General features: G+C 34.0%; 1 protein-coding gene across 3 annotated transcripts in view; it reads right to left on the bottom strand.

Annotated features, from left to right (window-relative positions):
• Window positions 1-25,162, bottom strand: part of LOC121969885 (MLO-like protein 9) — a 141,998-nt gene extending 116,836 nt beyond the window's left edge. For 2 of the 3 annotated variants that reach the window (XM_042520181.1, XM_042520182.1), the window contains exons 1-8: window positions 24,812-25,162; window positions 15,030-15,087; window positions 14,377-14,651; window positions 14,026-14,142; window positions 13,848-13,908; window positions 13,576-13,664; window positions 13,371-13,445; window positions 13,204-13,292 (exon numbers count right to left, since the gene is read on the bottom strand). In XM_042520181.1, the coding sequence (XP_042376115.1) occupies window positions 13,204-13,292; window positions 13,371-13,445; window positions 13,576-13,664; window positions 13,848-13,908; window positions 14,026-14,142; window positions 14,377-14,651; window positions 15,030-15,087; window positions 24,812-24,943 (896 nt within the window). In that variant the 5' untranslated portion in view covers window positions 24,944-25,162. The remainder of the gene's footprint in view (window positions 1-13,203; window positions 13,293-13,370; window positions 13,446-13,575; window positions 13,665-13,847; window positions 13,909-14,025; window positions 14,143-14,376; window positions 14,652-15,029; window positions 15,088-24,811) is intronic. The other variant, XM_042520184.1, reaches the window with a different exon arrangement.
• Window positions 25,163-25,527: the final 365 nt, after the last annotated feature.

The raw sequence follows: 25,527 nt of genomic DNA, 5'->3' as shown, positions 1-25,527 counted from the left end.
TGGTCCTGGGAGGACAGAAACTAATTACTACCACTTATTATTGTGCTAACTTTGTTTTGCAGGATAGATGTTTTTAGTTATTAAACTAACATATTTTGCAAGGCAAAAAGGAGCAAAAACCTTCGAATGAACAGTGTCCGAATGCGCGTTCAAGCAGGGTAGATGGTCAAACAGAATATTGACCAAATCAATTCAGAAATAATTAATTTAAACATTAAAATCACTTTGAATTTCAAAAATGAGAAAATAGATAAAACTAATAAATACCTTAATAAATCATTTAATAATGTAGAAAATATTAATCTAGAAAATTCTATCCAAAACTAAAATAATTTAATTAACACAAAATTAAATATTAAAGATAACATCTTAAACAAAAATAATCCAGAAAATTCAAAATTAACAATTAATAAAGAGTTAAACATTAAAGATAAACCTTAAAAGAAATATAATTCAAATAATTTAACCAATTCGAAATTAAAAATTAATAAAAACTTAAATATCAAATATAATATTTTAAACAATGATAATAATTAAATAAATTCAAAATTAAAAGAAAATGTAAATATTAGTTACACTCTTTTAAAAAAGGACAATTTAACCAACTTAATTAATTCAAAATTAAAAACTTGAACTTACATTACAATTAATTAAACCTTAACTAAAAATTTGATTAACCTTAATTAAACAAAACAAAAGTTCAATAATTTAGGGGAGTCACCAAACTAGTTGTCATCTCCAAAATAATAACTTACCCGGTAGGATAATTAAGACTAGTTTAAAAAGGGATAAAAGTTTAATTTGACCAACGGTACTGGTGAAGTTTTGGATGATAGTAAGTTAGGGAAACTCTGTCTATGCATGTCTGGGAAGTTATGGCTTCGATCTAGTGCATTTGACTTAATGGAACTAACTGAAGCTACCCCTTACGGATCTTAATTAGTTAGACCAAGGTTTTGTACTAAGCTCAGTGAATAGAACTATTTGGAAAATTTCGAATGCATGGTTACTCTAATGATGTCCAGGTGACTCACCATAGCCCACAAGTTTATCCAAAAAATGTCTATTTGTTGAGCCTAAAGCTAAACTTGAATCTAACACAAATTTGAACCCAACTCTGAAATTGAACTTAATTCATCTCACAAAATCATAAGATTCCCTAATTGAAAATATAGATCGGGTGAGAGAACTAAGGAAAAATATTTATATTTAAATTAAAATAAATTAATTTAAATTAAATTAAAATTAAAATAAATTAATTTAAACTTAAATTAAATTAAATTATAATTAAATTAAATTATAATTAAATTAAATTTAAATTAAATTATAATTAAATTTAATTTAAATTAAATTATAATTAAATTAAAATTAAAATCAAATTAAAATTAAAATAAACTAAATTAAATTATAATTAAATTAAATTAAAATTAACTTAAATGAAATTATTTTAAAAATTGGTTTTAAAAAAATAGTTTTAAAAAATTATTTTAAAAAAAATCTTTTAAGAACTATTTTTAAAAAAAAATATTTTAAAAATTATTTTAAAAGCATTTTAAAAATTATTAAAAAATCCTTTTAAAAATTATTTTAAAATCATTTTTTAAATATAAAAAAAACCTTAGACACATAATTTAAAACTTAAACCTTATTTAACAAATAATTAAATTAATAAAAATTTAATTAACTTAAACTTAAAATTGAATTAAATAATTAATTAAAATTTAATTGAATTAAAAACTCAAAATATTAATATTAATCTACTTTAATTAAAATATTAACTTTACTCTAATTCACTTTAAATTTGACTTTACATTAAAAAGTTTATTAAAACTTAACTTTAATTTAACTTAATCAACTTTAAATTTCAACGTTAATCAAAATCTTAACTTTACTTTAATTAAATCATAATTTATTAAAGATTGACTCAAACTTTACTTAACTCTGTTTAAATAACTTTAATAAATTTAACTCCGACATACAAGTTAGTTAAACCTAACTCAACTTTAATCAATAATTTGTTTAAGTTAAACTTAATCAACACTTAAAATTAAAACTAATACTTTCACTAGTTAACTAACTCAATCAGTTAATATCAAATGTAAGTTGTAGGTTGTTTTAATAAAACAAGTATTGAATTGAGTCGAGTAAAAGATAATCAATAAACCATTAGTAATGATTAATTGTTATTGAATTAGTAACATTATTTCATTTAACCTGAAACTTAAACTTAATACACCTAAGCTTAATTATTTTTACAATAATTGATTAATAATTAATCAAACTTAAGTGAACAATCATAATAAGATGTAAAATAATATATTTGATGAACATTAGTGTTAGGAACAGTAAATCCTCTAAACATTAGGTAGAACTTCTTATAGCTAACAAAGATAATCAGAATGTGTTAATTATTCACTTTTCCGCATTTGTCTTGAAATTTAACATACCCAAACCCCAGTACGATTTAAGGGAGAGTGTTAAATTAAGAGGAAGTGTTAACTTAAGGAGAAGATTTTGCTTGGACAACTTAAGAATGTTTTTCAAAAATTATTTAAAAAAAAAATACACAACTTTAAAGTCTTTGAATAATCAGACTTTTTTTTAATAGTTAAAAAATTATTTTGAATCGATACTATAAATACAAACTATATAGATATACTTTTTGAAAATATTTCTTACCTAAAATTCTTTTTGAAGCATTTACTAATCTTTTGTTTGAAAATGTATGCCTAAATATTATTATTGGAAAAAAAAATTCCTTTAAAATTTTTTATTGGAAAAATTTATCTTAAAAACTACTATGAAAGTCTTACTTAAAAATTTTTTCTTTAAATTACTTTGACAATCTTTCTTAGAAAAATTCTCTTCAAACTTTGAAAATTTTAAAAAATCTACTTAGAAATTTTTGAACAATCGCTTGAAAAATGTTTTGAAAATACATTATATGAAAAAAGTCTATTTTTAAAACCAAATTCCAATTTTTTTTTTTATTTTTTGCCTTAAAAACTTTTTTAAAAGTTTCCTTGAAAATATTTTGAAAATCTCTTTGAAAAGTATTTTTAGAATATTTTTGAAAAGTTATTCTGTGTAACAATTACTCTTAAAATGTTAGAAAAAATACTTTGAAGAATTTTTTATTATCTTTTGCCATAAAAATCTTCATTAGAAAGTTTTTTTTTGCAATTATTTTGCAAATAATTTCCTACAAAAGTATTCATTTTAATAATCATTCTTAACACTGTTTGAAAATCACATGTTTTGAAAAATTCTAATACTTTCTCAAATTATATGTTGCGAAAATTTAATTTGAAAAATATTTCAATTTTTGAAATCTGCTTTAAACCAACTTTGCAAGATGTTTTTTATTATCTTCATTCTTGCAAAACTTATTTTCCTTAAAACTTTTTATGTTTAAAGCATCTTATAAAATATTTTCTAAGTTCAAAATTTCTATCTAAAGTATTTTGAACAATTAATACATTTTGAAAAGTATCTTTACAAGAGTTAGCTCTCAAAATCTATTATCAAATTGTTGCAAAAAGTTATCTTTCTAAATTCTTTTGAACCTATTATAATATTCTATAAACTCCCCCGATAATCTTGATATTTCTTTGTTGCCAAAAATTCATTATCTTTTTACTTAGCATTTATTTACTCATGTTTTTTTTTGATGAATTGGGGGAGGGTTAGGGTTTAAATTAGAAAACAAAGAAAAATAAAATAACTTAACCCCAATTGTCTCTTAAAATCATTTTTGTGCTTAATTGATTTGCATATTTTAGTTCCTAACTTCACCCAAATTGTAATTGTATCAAAAAGGAGGAGATTGTTGGTGCAGTTTGCACTAACGATCTAACTAAGGTTTGATGAATAACAAAGTAAGTTAAGTATTGTTGTGATCTAACCACTTTATCAAGTGTACAAGAGTTAACCAGATAGGTCAATATGCCAACCGGATATCTGGCGCGAAGTCTAGATAGGTCAACGGATCGACCGAATATCTGGAAAGAAGTCCAGCTAGGTCAACGGGCCGACCGGATAGCTGGTGCAAAGTCCAGCTAAGTCAACAAGCCGACCGAATAGTTGGTGCGAAGCCCAGATAGGTCGACGGATTGACCAAGATATCTGGCAGAAAGTCCAATTGGGTCTGCGGACTAGACAACTGGTAAAATGGTAAGTAAAGGTAAGTCACTTGAGGAGAGGGACCAAATGAGGATGCGTCTCGGTTGAGGGGACAGTAGGAATCGGTCCAGGTTATGTCCATTTCGGATTCCTAATTTGAGACCTGACTAGTTTCTGGTCCTGGGAGTACAGAAACTAATTACTACCACTTATTATTGTGTTAACTTTGTTTTACAGGGTAGATGTTTTTAGTTATTAGGCTAACACATTTTGCAAGGAAAAAAGGAGTAAAAGACTTCAGATGAACAGTGTCCGAAGGCACCTTCAAGCAGTGAAGACGTATTTGTACTGTTCATAGAAGGCTATGGAAGGCGCCTTCCAAGGGATGAAGTTTGGCGTTCGGAGCAGATAACGCAGAGAATTTGTGGTATAAAATTTATCCCATTGGAGGTGCCTTCAACACCTATGGAAGGTGCCTTCCATGCTCTTTATAGGCCTGCTCACCCAAAGCTTCATCAACAACTACTATATGAGCTACTAAGCGTTCTTTTGAGGTTCCGACTACTCCGGGCTCTTGCTACAACTCGGCTGTGAAGCTGCTGCTGCTGCACCCGACAACTGTTCCGAGGACTTCTGATCTCGACCGACAGACCTACATCAATACACGAACAAGCTACTTTGATCCTAAGTGTTGATAACATTTTTGTACTTAAATTTTGCAAACAGGAAGTGCAGTCTGTTGCACTTCTCCGATCTTATTTGTACTTATTCTCTCTTCCGGAGGTACCGGAAGAGGTTTTTAGTGAATTACTCATCGATAGATCCGTGACATCTGGGTCTTGGAGTAAGAGTCGCCAAAGACTCCGAACCAAGTAAAACCGCTGGTGTTTTCTTGTGTTATTCTTTTTAAGTTTTCCGCTGCATATGCTTTGATTTCAAAATGATAAAACAAGTTTTTAAAAATCAGTGATTCCCCCCCCCCCCCCCCTCTCCTCCTCACATGTGTATCGGTCCAACACATACATCTTCAAAAAGTGGAATAGCTCTAATGAGGCATCAATGTAGTGGCAAACTCCAATATATAACCAAGCACTTGCTGAATTAGAGACTAACTGATGGCTTCTAGTAAACTGGGAGAACTTGATTGCCAATTGAGTTAGGGGGCATGTAAGATAACAAGAAGTGCCATAAGTAGTAGTGCAATAAGAAGAGCGATGTTGGGTTCTCCGTAATTGGGAGAGGGCACCTCATGGGATGTGCTTGAGTAGACAGTGTGTGAAAGCGAGCTCATAGACAACTCATGTAGTAACTTATGCATAAGAAGCAGAGCATGAAGGTGCTTGGAGGCAAGCACACTAACTGAGCAGATGCAATGAGAATTTTTAAGTCATTGATGTGCACGAGAGATAAGATTGACAAGTGAGAGAGTCGATCTCAAATTGAGACATAAGTGCTAGACACACGATTGAAGAGAGGTTAGTCTTAGACAAAGGGATGTCACAATGACGGTGCTCGTGTGTATAGATATTTCATCCAAATAGTGATTAGTGAGAAGGAATTATGTGAAAGAGGGTTCCCAATGAATAACACTAGGTAGCCCTCCACTATCTTTAAATAGATGTTACTAATAAAGTATGAAATATTACGAACACCCCTTATGAGGTACATAATTATATATTGTTGGTGCAATCATACCTAAAGTGATTCAATATAACCATGCGTTTTAATGTTCAGGCAAAGGATCCCCTTATGAGTTACACAATTACATATCATTGGTGCAATCTTGCCCACAGTGCTCCGATGCAACCATGGATTTTTGATATTTTGACAGGATTTTAAATTATGCCTTGCTTTGTGAATTGATGTATGTGTTTGAGTGTACAGGGTTGGTGAATATACATATGGAGACGACTTGGCGTGGCCAAGGTCGTGGATACCTAATGGATCACATTCATGGAGATTGGAGAAGGATGGTATGGGACATCCAAGAGACCACAAAACATGGAGCATTAGAGTGTATTGTGCTTAAGTAACAGACTACGTAAGCAGAGCATGAAGGATAGCATGGGGAGGGAGACAAGTGCTCAATGCATCCAAGGGATAAAAAGCATGATGAGAGATGGTTGAGAAGTGAAGTACATACACAAAGTATAAAAGATAACACAGGCAGAGAGTGACGGCTGGTGCATCTGAGGGATGAAAAATTTGACAAGAGATGTCTCGATAGTGAAGAAGATAGTTGCATGGTAAGATGAGAGTAAAGAACAAATGTACCAGGGAGAGTGCTTCTCAACTTAGGTAAACTCAGTCATTAGATTGGTCATAGTCAACATATCGGTTACCTAGTGGAATCCTTTAGTCAACTGATCACTAAGTCAGCTAGGTTGTCAACTCAAGTAATGAAAAGAAAGGTCAATTATGAAGATCAGTCAACTAGTCCAATAGACTAATACCTATGAGTAGTCAACTAATGGAGTCCAGATAAAGCAATCATTGAAGGAAACAGTGTGAACCAATGGAAACGGTCCAAATTGATCAAGATTGGTTTATTGATGCTATAGGAAGACAATTTCAATAAGCTATAATAGATGGATCGGGTAACAACTTAAATGAATCAATCAACTAATAGTGCAAATAAATCTATGCTATGAGAAGGCTACAAATTATACAAAACACATCTATTTTTTACATGCTAATGTCATGATATTTTTTACCAAGTCTTATTATAAACCCAAACATCTCTATCATAAGCTTTTTGTGTGAATTGTGAACATCTTATAAAAGGTTTCTCCACCCTCCGATACTACTAAGAATGAGAAAGCATAGAGGATTCCAAGAGTGATCCATTAAAGGATCATAGACAATTGAGTAGGAGCCTAGGCTACTAAACCAAATCAAAAGCTTGTGTTCATAGTGTGATATGTGTTTACGCTTCTATTTGATTTCGCTACTAATGTTTTGTTGTGCCCTTGCTAAAATTATACCAAGAGTATTAGTTTTACAATCACAAGAACAAACGGTATTCACCCAATATTGGTTGTCCTTACGACCTATTTACTCCAACAAGTGGTATTAGAGTATAGTTCACTCTTCTACGAACTAATCATCAAGAAAAGAATCAAAAAGATGTATAAATTAAGCATTCATCCACCAAAATAGAGTTATTATTTAGAATTGGTTTTGAATTAATGTTAATCATTTTTAAATGTCCAAGGAGATGGACAAAGATAATCCAGAGGAACACCAATGGACCAAGAAACAAAAAGATGAATACACGCCAACTAATAAAACCGAGTATAATATTCTAAGCGTATTACCTATCCACAGGTGAGATTAATCTAATCAGTACTAACCTACCAATCCATGAAAGAATTGTACGAAAAATTGGAGTTACATGAAGGCACCTCCAATGCAAAGTTGGCAAAAGGATCTCCTATAAAAAAAAAAAGGCAGCCCGGTGCACGAAGCTCAAGCCATGCGGGGTCCCGGGGAAGGATCCATTGTACGCAGCCTTACCCTATTTTTTGCAAGAGGTTATTTCCAGGATTCGAACTAGTGATCTTTTGGTTATATGGCAACAACTTTACCGCTGTGCCAAGGCTCCCCTTCGCAAAAGGATCTCCTATGAAATCAAATAAATAACTTCAAATTGAAAAGAGGAGAGATTGTGGCGAAGCTCCTTGCCAAACTAAAGGAATTGATTAATGTATTGATAAGCATCGGAGAAACAATGTCCAACCAAGACATGTTAAGGAACCTATAAAGAATCATTAGAAGTCAAAAGTCAAATTCTAGCACACAAGAATTAGGATATAAGAAACAAAGGATAAATTTCATAGTCAAATTACTAAGAGGAAATCTAATATAAATTTGATTGGCCCTAACTTATTTTGGGTGCCAAAATCCATCATTAACCCTAGAGTATCCTATGAGTGTCAACAATCATGAACTCTATTCAAATCAACCACATGGTTGACTTGATATTTTAGTTTCGTATAGAAATGCATATCACAAAGCTGTGTAGGAAATACTTTTACATCTCACAAAACTCTAGGAAGAACTCAAAATTTTGTATTATGGAATCTAGACACAAAGTGAGATGTTAGGATACTTATGATTTACACTATTTATTGAACCATATTCATCATTGAGAAATGTATACATGATCATTTGTTTTGAAATTTGAATAACTATTTCAAAATTTTTAAAAAAAGTAGGGTTATAATTTTTGAACTTGAAGAAAGCAAAACAATTGAATTAAGTTAATACATGAACAACTTATGCTTGAAACCATTGAAAACTTGGTCAATTTAAAATATATATATATATGATTTTTAAAGGAAAAATAATTTTCTGAGTTAATTTGGCATATAATAAAATTGATTACAAATAGGAGTGTCAAAAATAAACTCGACCCAAAAAAAATCGGGTTCGGGTTGGAGGATTTTCGAGTTCGGGTTGGAGGATTTTCGAGTTCGGGTTGGGTTGGGTTGGATTCGGGTTGACATGAATTTAGGATTTAGGATTTTTTGGGTTAAATCAAATTTTATTTTTAAAATTAAGATGTTTTAGTACATAAATAACAAATGTTAGAATAACAATGATGAAATATTGAGATAAAAGTTAAGAATTAGGTGGAAATAACAAAAAAACTAGTTTTTTTTAGGCTGGTTATTCGGGTTGGTCGGGATATCCGAGTTCAGTTCGGGTTTAGGGTTTTCGAGTTTAGTTTGAGTTTAAGTCTAGTTCAGGTTGGAATTTTTTTTACTAACCAATCTTCAAACTGACCCAAAAAATTGGCACCCATTATCACAAAGTTTGGTATTTTTCACAATTTTATGAAATTTTGGTTAATTTCTTAAAATTGACACATTTATGTAATTTTTAGAATGCAGTCAATTATTCTAGGTTATCATAAATCGACTAATCAACAAAATATCTAATTTAAGAAAAATCACTAAATTATCGGAATGCAAATCTTTTTAATGTTACCAAAGGGGGAGAAGGATATGATTTAAGTTAGGAGACCTTGTTGGAAAGTTTTAAGATGGGGATGAAGGATGTTAGTATTTTAAAATTCCATGCTCTTAGGCTACTTAGGTGAAGGGGATCCTAGATTTAGATCTCATTTTGCATTTGTTGAATTTAATGGCATTTCATTACCATTTTACTGTATATGCTATTTTGTTTTTCTTTCCCTAACTTAAACAAATTATGATCATAAAAAAAAAAAAGATTGTTAGTGCAATTGTTCTCAAAGTGGTCTGATGCAACCATAGGTTGTTTTGATGTTTGAGCAAAAGGTTTAAGTTAGACTTACTTTGTGATTTGATATGTGTGTCCAAGTGTGTAAGAATTTAACGAATATACATGTGGAGACAACTTGGTATGGTCAAGGTCATGGTTACCTAATGGCTTGGGTTTGTGGAGATAGGAGAAGGATAGCATGGGATATCTGAGAGACCATAGGATAAGGAGCATCGAAATGTAATTGTGCCTAAGTAGCGGACTATATAAGCGGAGCTTATAGTATGACATGGGGAGGGAGTCGATAGCTCGATGCATTCGAGGAACGAGAAGCATGACAGAAGATAAATGTGAGACAACATACATAAGTGGAGCGTGAAAAATGGCATGGGGAGAGAGTCGAGAGAAGAAAAGTTTGATGGGAGATGGCCTGGTGGAAAAGACAACTACATAGTGAGCTAAGAGTTGAGAGCAAATGTACTTAGGCGAGGTTAGTTCTCAATTTAGGTAAACTCGGTCGTTAGTTTGGTTTTAGTCAGCATACTAGTTGACTAAAGGAGTCCTTCAGTCAACTAATATCTAAGTTGACTAGGTAAACAACTTAAGCAACAAATAGAAAGGTCTAGTCCAATCGACTGATACCTATGAGTAGTAAACTGGTGGAGCTCGAATGAAGTAACTGATGAAGGAATTGGTTGTGATCCAAGGAAAATAGTCCAAATTGATCAAGACCAGTCGAATGATGCTAATGATCAATCGAATGATGCCAATGATTAGTCAACTGATGCTACAAGAAGATGATTTCAATATGATGTAACATATAATGATTTAAGTGGATCAGTCAATGGATAGTGCAAACCAGTCTACAATTAATAAGCACTAACACAACAACATTGTGTCAAAGATTTGTTTTAAGGAAAAGGCTATTAAATGGGTTCTAAAGGCTATGAATTATACACAATAGATCTATTTTTTATCACAATTTATTGTAAACCCTAACACTTCTGTTGTAAGCTTCTTGTGTAAATTGTGAACATCTTGTAAAGATTTTTCTACTTCCGGTGTTGCCAAGAATGAGAAAGTATAGAGGATTTTAGGAGTTATCCACAAAAGAATCACAGGTCATGAAGTAAGATCCGAGGGATGTTGAACAACATTAAAAGCATGTGTTCGCATTGTGGTATATGATTGTGCTTCTATTTTATTTCCACTACTAACGTCTTGTTTTGTTGTAGCCTTGTTGAAATCATAGTAAGAGTATTAGTTTTATATTTGTAGAAACAAACAATTGTATTCACCCCACCCCCTCTATTGGCCATCCTTATGACTTACCTTCTTGAACACATATATGTTATAATATGGGTGTTAAAAAGTTATATCACAAGCGATGTTTAGCATCTCAATAGAGAAATCCTTTGACTAACACAAATGACTTGCCAATAGAATTATTATGTAGTTAGAATGATCATTCTAGACCATGGGATGGGTACTCACTTAGGCTTGACACAAGTTGTAAAAGGCACATTTTTTCCCTTTAAGACTACGAGAGCAAGAATACCTTCTTTCTCAATTATTTGAACATTATCATAATTGTCTATTTTCTTCCTATATAAACTAGACAGTTCCTATTGGAGCTACCATATGACATGCACCTGAAGTACCTAATTATCCCTAAAGACTTAGATTTAGACCTACATTTTCAAAGATCCCATAGTGATTGCTTCTTTCTAACCTAAAGTAATTAGTACAAAATAACAACTTTCTATAGTGTTCGAGTAACATATGCAATAACTCTATCTATCACAACATGTAGAGTTACTTCACCTCTCTTGCCAACTAAGGGAGCATTCAATAAGGATCAAATGAGTAAAGAAGAAAGGTAATAGATGTTGCCTCTAAATCACCTTCTAAGATCTTCTCTCCAATCTTAACTAGCTTATCCAAAGATCCTGAAATATGTCCAAGTGTTCCATAAGTCTCCATCATCTATCATGTGGAACCTATACACCCTCCTTCCTTCAAAGGTGAATTTAATTATGACCCTGCTTGTATAATGTCACTAATCTTTTTCATCATACCCAGTGTTATTGTCTCACCAGTCACCATGTGGATGACACTCTTTGTAAATCATAATTTGATGATACTTCGTGCTTTTCTTTCCATCAGCTCCTAGTTCCTCTCATTGATATTTAATGATTTGCTCTTCCCTTTGCTGAGTAGAGTCTCAAACCAACATTTTGCGTTAACAAATTTGACATTCTCAATCACTAAAAAAGAAATTGGACCTCTCAAGTTACAATATCAAAGAATTAAAATTTTATACTATGCCAGTCCACCCAGGCGAAACATTTTATTCTGCTCACCAACCAACATGCATAACAACTCAAGATGAATGAAACCTATGAGTGACACAGTCACAAGCTTCTCATGCTTCCCCTAAGGCTTCAGCGGTGTTGTCGGTGAGTTTCCACGACACTTCCAAAGACAATGTCAAAGTACAATTTTCAATAGCCTTGACACAATTTTCAATAGCAAGGCCTTCTCAACTCTTTTGAACATAGTGACATGGCATCAAGCAACAACAAGTAGCATCTAAGCTTCCACGCTGTTGTTGGAGGCTTCCCTTGATGCATAGAAGATTTTCATGACTCTAACAAAGAAAATGAGGTGGGAGGTGCATCTCAAGCTTCATGATGGCTTCCATAACTCTTCCAAAGGCTTGATACGTTGGGAGGAACATTTGAGGCAAGGTTCAAAATCTTGAGCCGTGCCAAAATTTCGATCTTTCACTAGAATGGTACTATTTCAATATCATGTTGATGTTTCAATACATGATGTCAATAATAGATTGGAGCATGGGAAGGAGCTTGTGCTGAGCATGGTTTTAAATTTTGTATCATGCCAAACAAAACGGTTGAAACATATATTCCAATAAATTATAGAAATTTGAAACCATTTAACACACAACAATGTCTCCTTCATTTAGTTACTCTCCTTCCTCCTTCCACCTCTAATATATCACCGACACCATACATCGAAGCATTGACACGAAATGGAACAATATTGTTCGGATCAAAGACCAAAACTACGCACAACTCATATTTTTGAACCTTGGTACCGAGTTGTATCGAGTTTTGATGATATACATTTAGACTGTTTCGTCTGGTACGGTACAAGATTTCAAATCATGTTTGAGGCTTTGCAACTCTTTCCAGTTTCCCTAAGGTTGATGTTAAGCAAGGAGTGTTCCATTTTCCTTGACTTTCCAATCTTCCTTCAAAGTTCAACCACTAATTCTTGCTTCTGGTTGCTTCATGTTGGCTCGTGTCAAAATTTAAAACCTCATTAATAGCAAAAATACACAAAAAGGGTGAGAGTAATTTAATATGTGATGTAATCCTACTCCAAGACTCTCCACGAGATGAAAAATTCTCCTCTCTATAAGCTTTATGGCCACTGGCAAACTCTCCATGCATCTTCAAGATATCCTTTAAGCTATACCAAGAACTAGTCAAAATTGTTGTTCCCCCTATAAAAATAATAATTTTTGGTTTTCCATCCCCACAATTGAGTCAATGGACCATACTAGCCCACCAAACTGAGTTGCTAGACCAACATAACAAAATTTTCATTAATATTATTGCTGATATCTCCTTACTATTGTAGGTTAACTGTCATTCAAATACCACATACAACGATGTGGCATCCTCCAGTGTTATACCGAATACTAATGCTAATTTACTACCCTATAAAAAATACAATAACAAATGCTAATTGGTTCAAATAAGTGGAAAAATAAATAAATGATGTAGAAGATTAAGACTAGTTTTCTACCTGATACCCACAATAACCTTGAAATCATCCTCCAGTGATCTTTTTATGTACTTTTGGAAATCAAATTTACTACCAGGAGCTAGATGAACCTGTAGTCCATGATGTCAAGTGAGAAACACTAGTACCTGCATATTCTGATCGTTGACGCCTGTTAAAGAGATACTCACTGTGATAAAACCATGACGCATTGCTAGATAGTCGGCCTTCCTCACAGATCTAAAGAATTGACGAAAGAAGCTAACCTGTAAAAGAAAGATATTGGAAGAAGTTAGATAGTTATAACCGGTTTCATTTAAGATGCCATTATACAGAAGGAACCATCCAGTAATTTTATTAACGTGAAGTGAACAAACTGCATCAATAAGATCTTACAATGTAGAATATGAATGGCACTTTGTTCCAAATACTGGAATGTTGTCTCACAAATGATGTCTCATGTGACAATCTAAATCTTGCTGGATCTGCACACATTGATCAAACTATCTATTTGTTTCATGTATCATCAACTAAATACCACAGTTTTATTTCATAAACAGAATGAAGTAAAAGGGTTAGGGCCAGCCATCAAATAAAGTCAGATGATAAGGTTTGATTCTAAATAGTATAACGAAGTACTAAATAAAATGAATTTTGAATTTTAATACCATTTGAGAATTCATAATCAGCTGACAAGGTCTCTTTTTCCCATTCTTTCCAGCTGCTAATCTGCATTTAAGGGACACTTTTTAAGGAAGTTTCAATGCAGACAAGATCATTCTATGTATTGTGACTGATTTTGGAAATCACATGAGCGTATTAGTGAACCAAGCCATAATCATTTACCTTTTCTCTTCCCAAAGTCATTGTAAGGGCACTATACAATACATGAAAGATCGCTAGGAAAAATATGAAGATGTGCAACTGATGCAGACCATGTAAAGAAATAAGTGGTACCTTTCCCTGTTTATGCGGAAAAAAAATGCAGAATCAATATTAGCTTTGATGAACAAAAGTCAAACGATGTAAGAGTCTAATCAAATAAGATTTAAGAATATATTATTACAAGTTTAAGCTAGCAAACGCTAAAAAGAACATAAGGTTAATAAGCCAGAGCTTTTTAAGTTAAAAATTAAAATAACAATTAAATCAAGTTCAATCAAATGCTATAAAAAATCCATAGATGTCAATCTTTACCCTATGACAGTTAGGTGCTGATGACTCTGCTAATTGTCTACGATTCGAATAAATCACCATTAGTGTGTCCCACAAAAGCCTTCTGTGATGGGCTTCTCCCCCTTTACCACCCCCACCAGCATGCTCACCCTTTCCTTCACCCCCTCCAATTTCTGGTTTTTCCTCCTTGCGACAAGGCAACATAGTATCTGCAGCTTTCTCAGGTATGCAAATTTGAATGATGTAATTTTGTCCAAATGTGAGAATTAAGGATATGAATCCAAGAACCATCAACTCTGCAAAAGCCACCAGCATAGTCTGAAATTTTAAGTAATGCATTTCATGGAAAAACACAAGTCAAATTAAAATAAGGATCTCAATCGGATAGCCTTTGATTAGTTTTTTATGATAGTTTGAGTTGGTTTTTATTTGATTCTATTAATTTACACAATGAAAAATAAAGAAAAGAAGAATAAAAGAAAGAGAGGAGGAGAAGAGGAGAGTAGAAGGAGAAGAAAGAAGAGAATATAAAGTAGAGTTTCCATTAGTTCTCAAAACATACCTAATAATCCAATCTGGCCTATTTTACAACCAAAATAAAAGAAACACAATATGAAAGATAGCGAAAAGAAATATTCATATAATCTTGATAAATGTGAAACAGAAGCTCTCACCCCCTTTAATCTTTTCAAGAGCTTCAAACATAGCCTTTTTGTGTCTTTCAGTAAACCACTGTCAACCAAGAAATAATAAAGTAAATGTTCACAAAGAACATTAGTTGTTGTAAAGAAGATAAAACTTTGGATCCCTTTAACTTACTCAATTTGAAATGGACCAAAATAATAATGTGAGCTTACTTTAGAGCAGAAAAGAACTCTTATTCTTATAAATTCCATTCCCACAATCCATCCATCACAAAAACAAAAAATGAAAATTTAAAAACTTTACAATACAGAAGAAAAGGCACCATTTGAGCATAACTGCATAGACCAAAATTATAAAAGATGTATTTCTCATTAGATTTTGAAGTACAAAGAAAGATAGATAGATAAATACACAAAGAAAATTAGAATTATCTGCAAAATGCTAGAAAGCAATGAAGTAAAATCCAAACATTTCAAATGGAAGGAAAACAAAATGTTTCTCCATAATCCTTTAGTCCCGCATCTTGAGTTTTACAAGATCTTTTCTACTTCTGTTAAGTACACATCCTTAACCAAACCTTTGGAGCTTTCAACCATATGATTTGCAACCTAGTCATAGGCTTTGGATTAGAGAACCACATGCACTGTGATTGAGCCAGATCCAAGTTCAGACATCAGCACAGTTGTGATTGTAATTTATCTATTTTTATTTTATTTCAGCCTCCCTGTTTGAATTTAAGAACTATCTTTTAATGAGGTTTTTTTTGTTTTGCCTCTAGAAGGATGTGGATCTTCAATGGAGTGAGAATTTGTGGTGTCTGCTTCTACAAAAGCAGCATATTTTGCAAACTAGAAAATACTAAATTTTGGATTAGGACTATTAGTTTTGACTGGCCTCTACTTTGCACTTTCTTTCTTACTGTTTCTCATTCTGCATTAGGACTGTAAGTTTTCATTTCAAATAATCTAAAGCAGCATTGATATATGTTATGAGTGAAGCAAAGATTTTTCCAATCATATTTTTGCCAGTACTTATTGAAATTATATTTATTATCTGGCTACAAATTTACATGTAAAGCATTTGTCTGACCATTTCATCAAATATACTGTATTTCACTGCTATAAATTCCATGGACTAGGACTTGAACTATCCTCAGGCGAGTGATTTAATTGGTGAATGCATTTTGATTCTTAAAAAGACTAGTCTTTGGAGTTTACTTCTTAAACTAAAACTCAGATTTAATTTAAGCAAGACACAAATTCATCATGGGATCATTTGGATCATTAAAGGTCAATTTAAATATAAAATCAAATAGTGCTTAAATTTATGCTTGGATATTCTATTGTGAAAGGTCACATGGTCTAGAATATATTATGCCCCTTACGTTGATTAGTGCCATAGAGGTTAATCCTCCTAAATATATATCAAAAGATTCAATCAATATGATCTAAACACTTCATCTCTTTCAAGTGGGCCTAAACCTATATCCAATATCACCTCTAAGGGGGTTGAATAGTGATCATTACTTGCAAATGCGATTCTATCTACTCTTACTATTGATAACAAGGTTACAAGCACAATTAGCATAGCAAAAAACACATAAACAAGAATCATACTTACAAATCGATAACATGTTTGTTTAGTGTGGTTTGGCAGCCTCCAGGCTCCTACTCCACGGCTTATGATTCGTTTGTAGATCACTCCCGAAAAGCATCACTATCTCTCTCTTTCTCGATCAACTACCAGAGGTGGAGAAACTTCTTGCAATGCTCAAGAGATTACACTGGATTGCAATAATATAGCCTTCAATCCTCCAATGTCTCTTGTTGTCTGTTGTCGAGCGGTGGACTGCTCCGTCTTCATCAGTCAAATAGTACTTGCAATCCAACTATTATTGGACAACAATAAATCTTTTCTATCTTCCATATGGCCAAATAGTCGATTCAACCACAAACAGAACACAAACAGAACTATTCTATTCATTGGTTGCTCAAACTCAATCGACTACCTAGTCTAATTATTCACTAGGCGACTATTTAGCCCCAAACCTTAAATTCATTTAGAGTATCGGGTTTCTCAATCACCAATCCACCGGTGTCCATCACCAATTGATTGTTGACCCTAACTACAACCACCTCCAAGGTCGGGTTTGCCTATGTCGAGTTCTACCCTCATCCTTCATAAGTCAACACTCATGGCTCACCACATATCTACCCTTGCACTTTGACTTCGTCCCTTGGCCATCTCGTGTCAAGTTACTTAGCCAACAGCTCCACCACATGTTATCCTTCATCCCTTCACCTATCAAGTTTGCCTTCATCAGTTGTCGTCCTTACTACCTTGATGTTCCTCATCCTATGGTCCCTCGATCTACTTCATGCATCCTTCTTCAATCTCTATAGGCCTCATGCCATCGAGTTACCAACCTAATCGTACTAAGTCAATGCTCTAGAACTTCTCCAACGCCACCTTAGTACTCTTCATCCTACGGTCCCTTGGATGTCCCATACCATCCTTCTTAGATCTCTTCAGACTTCTAAACCATTGAGTGTGCCACCTTGGTCATACCAAGCCAACATCCATATGTCGGGCCTCGTCGAGCCACAAGCTCTCCAAGCTCCATGAGGACCTATTTCGAAGCTCCCCCTACACCTAAACTCCCACTAGAGCTAGGAATTTTGAAATCACCATTAGAGGAGAATAAGGTTCTCTAACCTTTTCACTCATCTCCCTCTAATTTCAAATCAAATTCCTCTTAATTCTAACATAGGATAACCTCCAAGAGGTTAAAAAGGCTTTCCACTTGAACCCTTTATTTATTCTCACCCTTTGTCAAACATTAAAAAAATATGCCAACAATGTCTCAAATGTTGGTCTCATACATTTACAATAGTCCCTAACTTGCATCCAAAATTCACCAATGGATTCCATATATGAATACAAAGTCCTATGATCATTCCCCAATTCTAAAATCCCAAATTCAGCTTTCCAGCACAGTATTAGTCGATAAAAAACCATTCCCAGTTGACTTCTCTTAGAGACGATCAACACTGTTTGATCTCTCAGACAGAGTTCCAGTTAACTAATGAGTACCAATTGACTAATTTTTTGAAATGGTTGTCAACTGCTGTTTTTGGAATTCTAGTCAAGTCATTTCCATAAAAGCACAAAAAATGCTACAAGCCTCCAAAAAGTTATAAATTTTGCAGAGAGGTTTATCTAACCCATGTCCACTTGAAAAAAAAAAAAGATATTAGATTAACTCCAAAAATCCTTACTAAATCCAAGTTTGACACAGCCCAAAACTATCTAAATGATTCAAATGAACTTTCACCTAAAGGCCTACCTTTGATTCTCATTCATTGTATTTGTCAAACCAAACCTGAAATGCACTCATTGAGTCAATTGATTTGATATCCCATATAATTGAATATCGAGTTCATGCTTCTTCAAGATTTCTCATATGTTTCATGCATGAAACTCCTCCTTAATGTGTCAATTTCCAAGGGTTGAAATTTTCATTCATCTTCAGGAATCCTATGGACTCGATATGGACCTTTTCTAGTATCTCAGGAATCCCTACTTTGGGATCCAAAGGCCATGGTTCCCAACTTAGCTCATGGAGCTCCCCCTAGAGCATCCAACCTTTCCCATCTTCCTAAGTCCAAATGCCACCATGGCACTGTTCACCTTAAGAGTCTTCTTCGTACTATAATCATATGTCACCCTTGCATATGAAGGTACCTTGGCCTTAGATGATGAACATTGGTCTCTCAAACTTGATCTATCATACTTAGGTCTTTACCTTCCAAACATCACATCTAAGTTTTTATACCCTTGGCAAAATTTTTAGACTCTTTTCTAGGTCTACAAGCTTTGCCTTCACAACTTGCTTTTTTCTAATTCTAGCTTCCTAAGCCTAGAATTGCTTTGTCCACCTTGGAGCCATGTGTCTACCCTTCTTGATTTGGTTGCCTAGGTCCCCAATTACTTTCCTATCTTTGGGCAAGGCCTATTATGAAATTGTTTCCTAGAGTGATCATGAATTACAACCCTAAACCTATTAGAGTAAAAGATGATATAGCCCACCTCAAACAACCCAGTATTGTCAATCCCACGACAAGATACAGGCAGGTAAATCACAGAGACATTTTTCCCTAACACAGTGGCCCTTTGCATAGAGGTACCCAACGATGCATTTTGCACAAATTGACCCCAAGACCTATTGGAGCAAACACCCATGCAGGTATCAACTACGCCAACCCATAGGGGCTACAGCCCTAAACCTATGATGATACTTGAAGTTGAAATTTTACATAGGTAAATCAGCATAATTATTTGAACTATTAGTGGAAGCATTTAATCTTGAAATTGAATTCAAGTTAGGTTACCTTCCGTTTTACCTTTGGAGCTTCCCCTTAAAATAAGCATCCAACTTTCTTCTTCCACTCCCCCTTTAGTTTCTTCACATTCACCATATTTTTCTTTAGGCATTTAGTGCGGTAATGCCCTCTCTCTCGGCAAGTAAAGCACGCAATGTGATTTTTCTTCTTGGGTTCCTTCTTCCTATAATTTGGGTTAGATGAAACAATATTTAAAGTACCAAGTTTAGAAAGATTTACCTCCTTTACCTTTCTTGCCACTCGGACAAAGGTTCTTGTAGTGTCCCTTTTGGTTGTACCCATAACACAATTTGTTCTTTTAACATGGTGATGTTGGTGGTACTCAAAGGTCCTTCCAAGCATTCTTCTTCTTTTTGCTTGGGGACTCGACTCCATCCCTTGAAGAGGTGGATGGTTCCCCACTTGATCCATCCAATGTGAGAGGCCTAGGGTCCTCTTTGACTTCCTCATTTGTTGGACTCCCAATCTCATCCCCTTTTATCTCTAGTAAAGCTTTTGGATTCCTTTACATTTCCCTCCACTTCCTCGCTTTCTTCATCTTGGCCTTTCTCTTTTTCTTGGGATATTCATGAACATGCACTATTGTATTCCACAACTCCCTTACACTAGTACACCTTTCATTCATATCCTTCAAGATACTCTCCAAAATAGGGTGTCCCAGATCTTCTTGTTCCTTTTCAATAATTCAAATTAGTGCTCCAGTAAATCTTTTTCCGAATTTCCTTTCCGATTTTATCCAACAGTCGTGTATACCCTTCTTTCATGGTGGGCATCATTTCGAAGTTTGTTTGGAACCAAACTTCCATTCGTTTCTTCCAAGATACAAAGTCCAACATACGATGGAGGATTGCACGCCACTCTAGCCATCTCTTCAATGCACTAATTGGTGACTTGTCCTTCTGAGGTGATCAGGTTCTAATACCACTTGTTAGGATGGAATGGCCGAGTTAGAGGAGGTGAATAGCGATTGTTATGTGCAAATGTGATTTTGTCTCCTCTTGTTATTGACAACAAAGTTACAAGCATAATTAGCACTACAAAAAACACATAAATAAGAATCATATTTACTAATCGCTAACATGTTTATTTAATATGGTTTAGCAACCACCGACTCCTACTCCACGGATTATGATCCATTAATGGAATACTCCCAAAAAGCACCATTATCTTTCTCCTTCTCGGTAAGCTACCGAAGGTGGTGAAACCTCTAACAATGCTCGAGAGATTACAATGAGACTTAGAGAGAATGGAGAGGCTATAAGAAGACTTCAACCCTATTTCCACCAGCCTTGAAGACTCTACCAAGTTCCCCTCTTATAGCTATCAATCCTCCACTCTTGTTGTGTGTCACCTAGTAATCAATTACTTCATCTTCATCAGTAATTGACTCATCCTTATGACCTAACTATTATTACTGAGCAATGACGCCTTTTTACTTTCCACATGGCCAAGCAGTCAATTGGTCACTTACCATCAGTTGACTCAGACACATATAGAACCATTTTATTCATTGGCTCCTTGAACTTAGTAGACTATCCCAATCGAATAATCCATCGGTCGACTAATATCTTTCATCACTGAATTGTTCAACACCTAAACCCCGAACCCATTTGGCGAATTGGGTTTCCCAATCACCAATCAACTATTGCCCATGATTAATTTTATTTAGCCTGACTAGGACCACCTCTAAGGTCCAATCTACCTATGTTAAGTTCTACCCACGTTCCCCATGAGTACAAGTCACCCAATACTCATAGCTCACTAGAGACTTATCCTACAGCTTGATGTTACCCCTTGGCCATCTCCCGTCAAGTCACTCAGTCCATCAGATGCACATGAGCACATTGCCACATAAATTTCCATCCTTCAACCCATTCATAATTCACCTTCATCAGCTATTGTCCTTACTACCTCAATGTTCCTCATCCTGTATTCCTCAATCTGCCTAATACAACCTTCTTTAATCTTTACTAACCTCAAGCCATCGAGCTGCCAACTTGAACGTAGTAGGTCAATGCTCTAAAGCTACTCTAACGCCATCTCAGTGCTCCTTGTTTTACAATCCCTCAGATGTCTCATAATATCCTTCTCCAATCTCTTCAGACCTCCAAGACACTAAGCATGTCACCTTGGCCATGCCAAGCTAACATCCATATGCCCAAACTCATCGAGCAATAAGCTCTCCAAGCTCTATGTACGTTCCTAAGGTCTCCACATACTCAAGCAGACATATCAAATGCATAGGTAAGGCCTAAGTTAAATCCTTTACTGAAACATTAAAACCCAAGGTTACACTAGAACACTTGAGGCACGATTGCACCAACATAAGCTTCTTCAAAATAAGCACCTAAGCTTGCCTAGCTTAAAGATAATGAGTCTTATGAGATTCACTCTATCTTATGTATTTTAGAATGGTAATCTAACTTTTAGTGATAAACCTCATTCTTTAAAAAAAAATGCATTCATGAGATTCAAAAAATGCTACTCTTTATTAAATCCTATAAAGTTTATTGTCCCTTGGATTACCTCCTTAGTCTAGGTTTTCCCAAGGCATAAGAAAATCTAAAAGTTTGGGTTTAGTATAGTCAAAGAGCAAAAGGAAAGTGATGCACACAAACAAATCATTTTGACGAAAATCAAGAGCTCTTGAAGACAATTGAATACATGAGATCATAACCTCTTTAACAGACTCATAATACGACCAAGTCATCTAAAAAAACTAATATATCTCTAACTTATAACAGTCTTTCAAAAGGTATATCCGTAAGAAATATAACAAAATATTAAAAATTCTAAAAACTTATATAATTTATAAAATATAAAAAATTTTAGATGAAATTTCTAAACTGATCACCAATTCTTCTAATTCTTGGACTATGTGATTCTATCCAACCAAGGAAAACTCAACCCCAAGCAAGCCATTAGCACCTTCTTCGACCATTGCTTTTGAGCATTAGTAGTGTGTGCCTCATGAAGGATGTTGAGCATGATTTCTTTGACCTTTATTATACTTTCTTGGGCAACCCTTCCAATGAATGAGGAAGTGATGTACTTTCGATTTAGATTTTAACTTTCTCAGAATTGAACAATGAATTTTTCTATTTTAGTCGTCCCAATGAATCAAGAAATGTTGTCTCTAATATAGAATTGGAAGTAATCTCTATAGCTCTCTTTTGACGAGGTCAACATACAAAGGAGGCTCGAATATCTCTCAATGGTTTAGCATGCTCTATAATTTAAAAACTGAATTAATGTTAAATAAGTTAATAAATTAAATAAATATGCATTAAAATCAATTTTATCACTAATGATAAATGCTAGTACCATTGTAGAATTTAATAAGGGAATTATAGGGGTAATGAATGTACAAATGTGCCCTATACCTATATATTCTCTTTAAGTCTTTGGGTGCATTATTATATTTTTAAAATAATCATTATTTACCTTAGTATTGTTTTTCAAGTATCAACATTTGATTCTCTCATATATAGTAGAACTCTCAATTTGCCAGATAGAAGCAAAGGAACCAAATCAATATGTTGACGAGAATTACTCAAAAGTTACTACAAATAGACACACACATATAGATGACTTACCAGAACACATAAATAATTTTATCAAATTTTAATCCAATTTTATCACTTTGAACTTTTCAATTTGTTTTGTTCTTTTGAGTCCTTAAAGCATAGTACAAGCAAATGAACTATCTCTCTAATATTGTGCCTTTGTCAAAGAGCTTTGCACAAGACTGAAGTAAAGATGCTCAATGGGCTCTTCTGGAGGCTCAAGTGAAGCTTTAAGTGTAGAGTTACTAGAAGACTTTTTAGAAGGCTTATGTAAAGAATCACCAAGGGGGTATTTAGGTGGCTCAAGTAGGGGATTATGCTCTTAACAAGACTCATTAAAAGATTTCCATTAATTCTTTAGGAACCTTGCTTAAGGTCACTATGGGTCTCTTTAGATAATTTAGTGACCCTAGATTCTTATTGCTTGGAAGTTGACTCACTTAGGAACCTTATGTCTTATCTATGACACAATTATCCACACCTCCTATTCTTATTATTTGGAATAGCAAAGTTGTAATTGAATTTTACAAGAACAAACTTTCAAATACGACATTAACAGGCATATAAAGATTTGACAAACTTCTAAAAGATGGCTGCCCACAAAATGATAGAGTAGCTCTAAAATATGTAAAGATATGTGAAAATTTTGTCCACTGCCTTATAAAGGCCTGCACAAGACAAAGGTTTTTAATTTATGAGGGGAATGAGACATTGTCATAATGCAACCCTCCTATATTAGCAACCCAACCTTTGTGATAGACAAAATCATAAAGAAGCTTCAATGGATAATAATAACTAATTGGTTGGCCAAATGAGCAGTTTAATATATAGGAAATTAAAAAGAAGGAGAACACTAAATGTGCATGAAGTTCTATTTAAAGAATTTTCACCATTATTCCTAAATGCTGGTAACTTGGTAAGCACTCTTGTGTGCACTCTTGTGTAGAAGGATAGGCTCAATTTCTAGAAACTCAAACAGATCTAAGGCATTATATCCATGAGATATGACTATACACACATCCCTAATAGAGGATCTCCTTTATAGAGGCCATATATTGCCACAACTAAGTGTTGAACCCTTCTCACAAGAAAGTAAAGCATTGCGTGCAAATATTAAAGCATGAACCCACATCACATCACAGAGTACTATATGTCTCTAGTCAAAATCAGGTCAAAAGGAGCAACATTCAAAACCAAGTGTACCTTGTTCTTTCTGATACAGAATTTATTACTGAGAGAAAATTAAGCTTATAAAAGCAGCTCACTGAGTTTAGACTATAAACTTTGAGCGGAAATTTTGTTTAATTATATTCATATAATTAAAGATTTTTGTACTTTTTGAGAGATTGTTGAAAATCAATAGAGTGGAAAAAATTTCAAATAGAGGGAAAACTAAAAGGTTCTCCATAATCTTTTAGTGTTGCATCTTCAGTTTTACAATATATTTCTAGTTTTACAGGCGCCCATCTATCACTAAGCCCTTGGGACTCATATGGATAAGTAATTTTCAGTCTAATCATGGCTTTGAATTAAGCACAGATGTGCGCACACTATGCCATGCAGAGTTAAGCTGTGTTGGAGAATGCAGAATCAGGTTCAAGTTTGAGTTTGAGAATGTGCACGGACATGGGTGTGGTTGTCTTCTTATATATTTTATAAATAAAAATAAAAATGAAATAGGATCTCAAAAAGAGTCGTGCAGAAGAATTAGATCACCCAATATCTCTATCTAAAGCTCCTATAATGGTGAATACCAAACCGCAAGTAAATAAGGACAAGAAATTTAAGTTTTCAGGATAAAAAAATAATAATAACAGAAAGCTGGAAAATGGATTAGCCTACCTCTCCGAGATGGTGGAGACCTTTCTCCATCAAAATGGAGATCAAGATGATGACGGCACACACGGAGGCCACAGCCCAGGTCGGCGTCTCGTCGAGCTCTCTCGAATGCCCAACTCCATGGCCTTCCGCCATTGCCGATAATACACAATACAACACCAAATGTACAACAAATTGCGATCAAATTTCTGCGATACTGATCCTTTCAGAGAACCATTGGCGATGAATCGAAGAGAGAGGAGAGACGATGATTAGGAAAAAGAATGAGAAAATTAAGCATATTTTCGAAAAAGCCCGTGAGGAGTTTGTGGAGCCACAAAATCCGCTTCATTTTCTCGGGCATTTAAAGGTCAAGAAGACAAGAAGGTATACACTAAACACAGTACAATTGTTTTGTATGGGTCCGATGCCTATATCCAATTATTAGCTGGGTAAATGACAAAACACATTAATGTTCATCTCTATTAAATTTTAATTAGATGGATAATAGTTTATAAATAAATGACAAAATACACTAATGTTCATCTCTATTACATTTTAATTAGATGGATAATAGTTTATAAATAAATTTAAATAAAATGTTGGAACCCACTTTGTGTTTGGCCAAAAGGGTGGCCACACCGCCTGAGTGAGTATGAAAAGTCTTTAATGTCCTCTAAATCTACCTAAACCACTTAGGGATGTCAATTCGGATGGGTCGAGTCGGGTTGAGTCGGGTT

This window comes from Zingiber officinale, chromosome 4A (assembly GCF_018446385.1).
Source record: "Zingiber officinale cultivar Zhangliang chromosome 4A, Zo_v1.1, whole genome shotgun sequence".
In the NCBI taxonomy this organism is placed as follows: Eukaryota; Viridiplantae; Streptophyta; class Magnoliopsida; order Zingiberales; family Zingiberaceae; genus Zingiber; species Zingiber officinale.
This window is presented reverse-complemented; position numbering and strand designations above follow the sequence as displayed.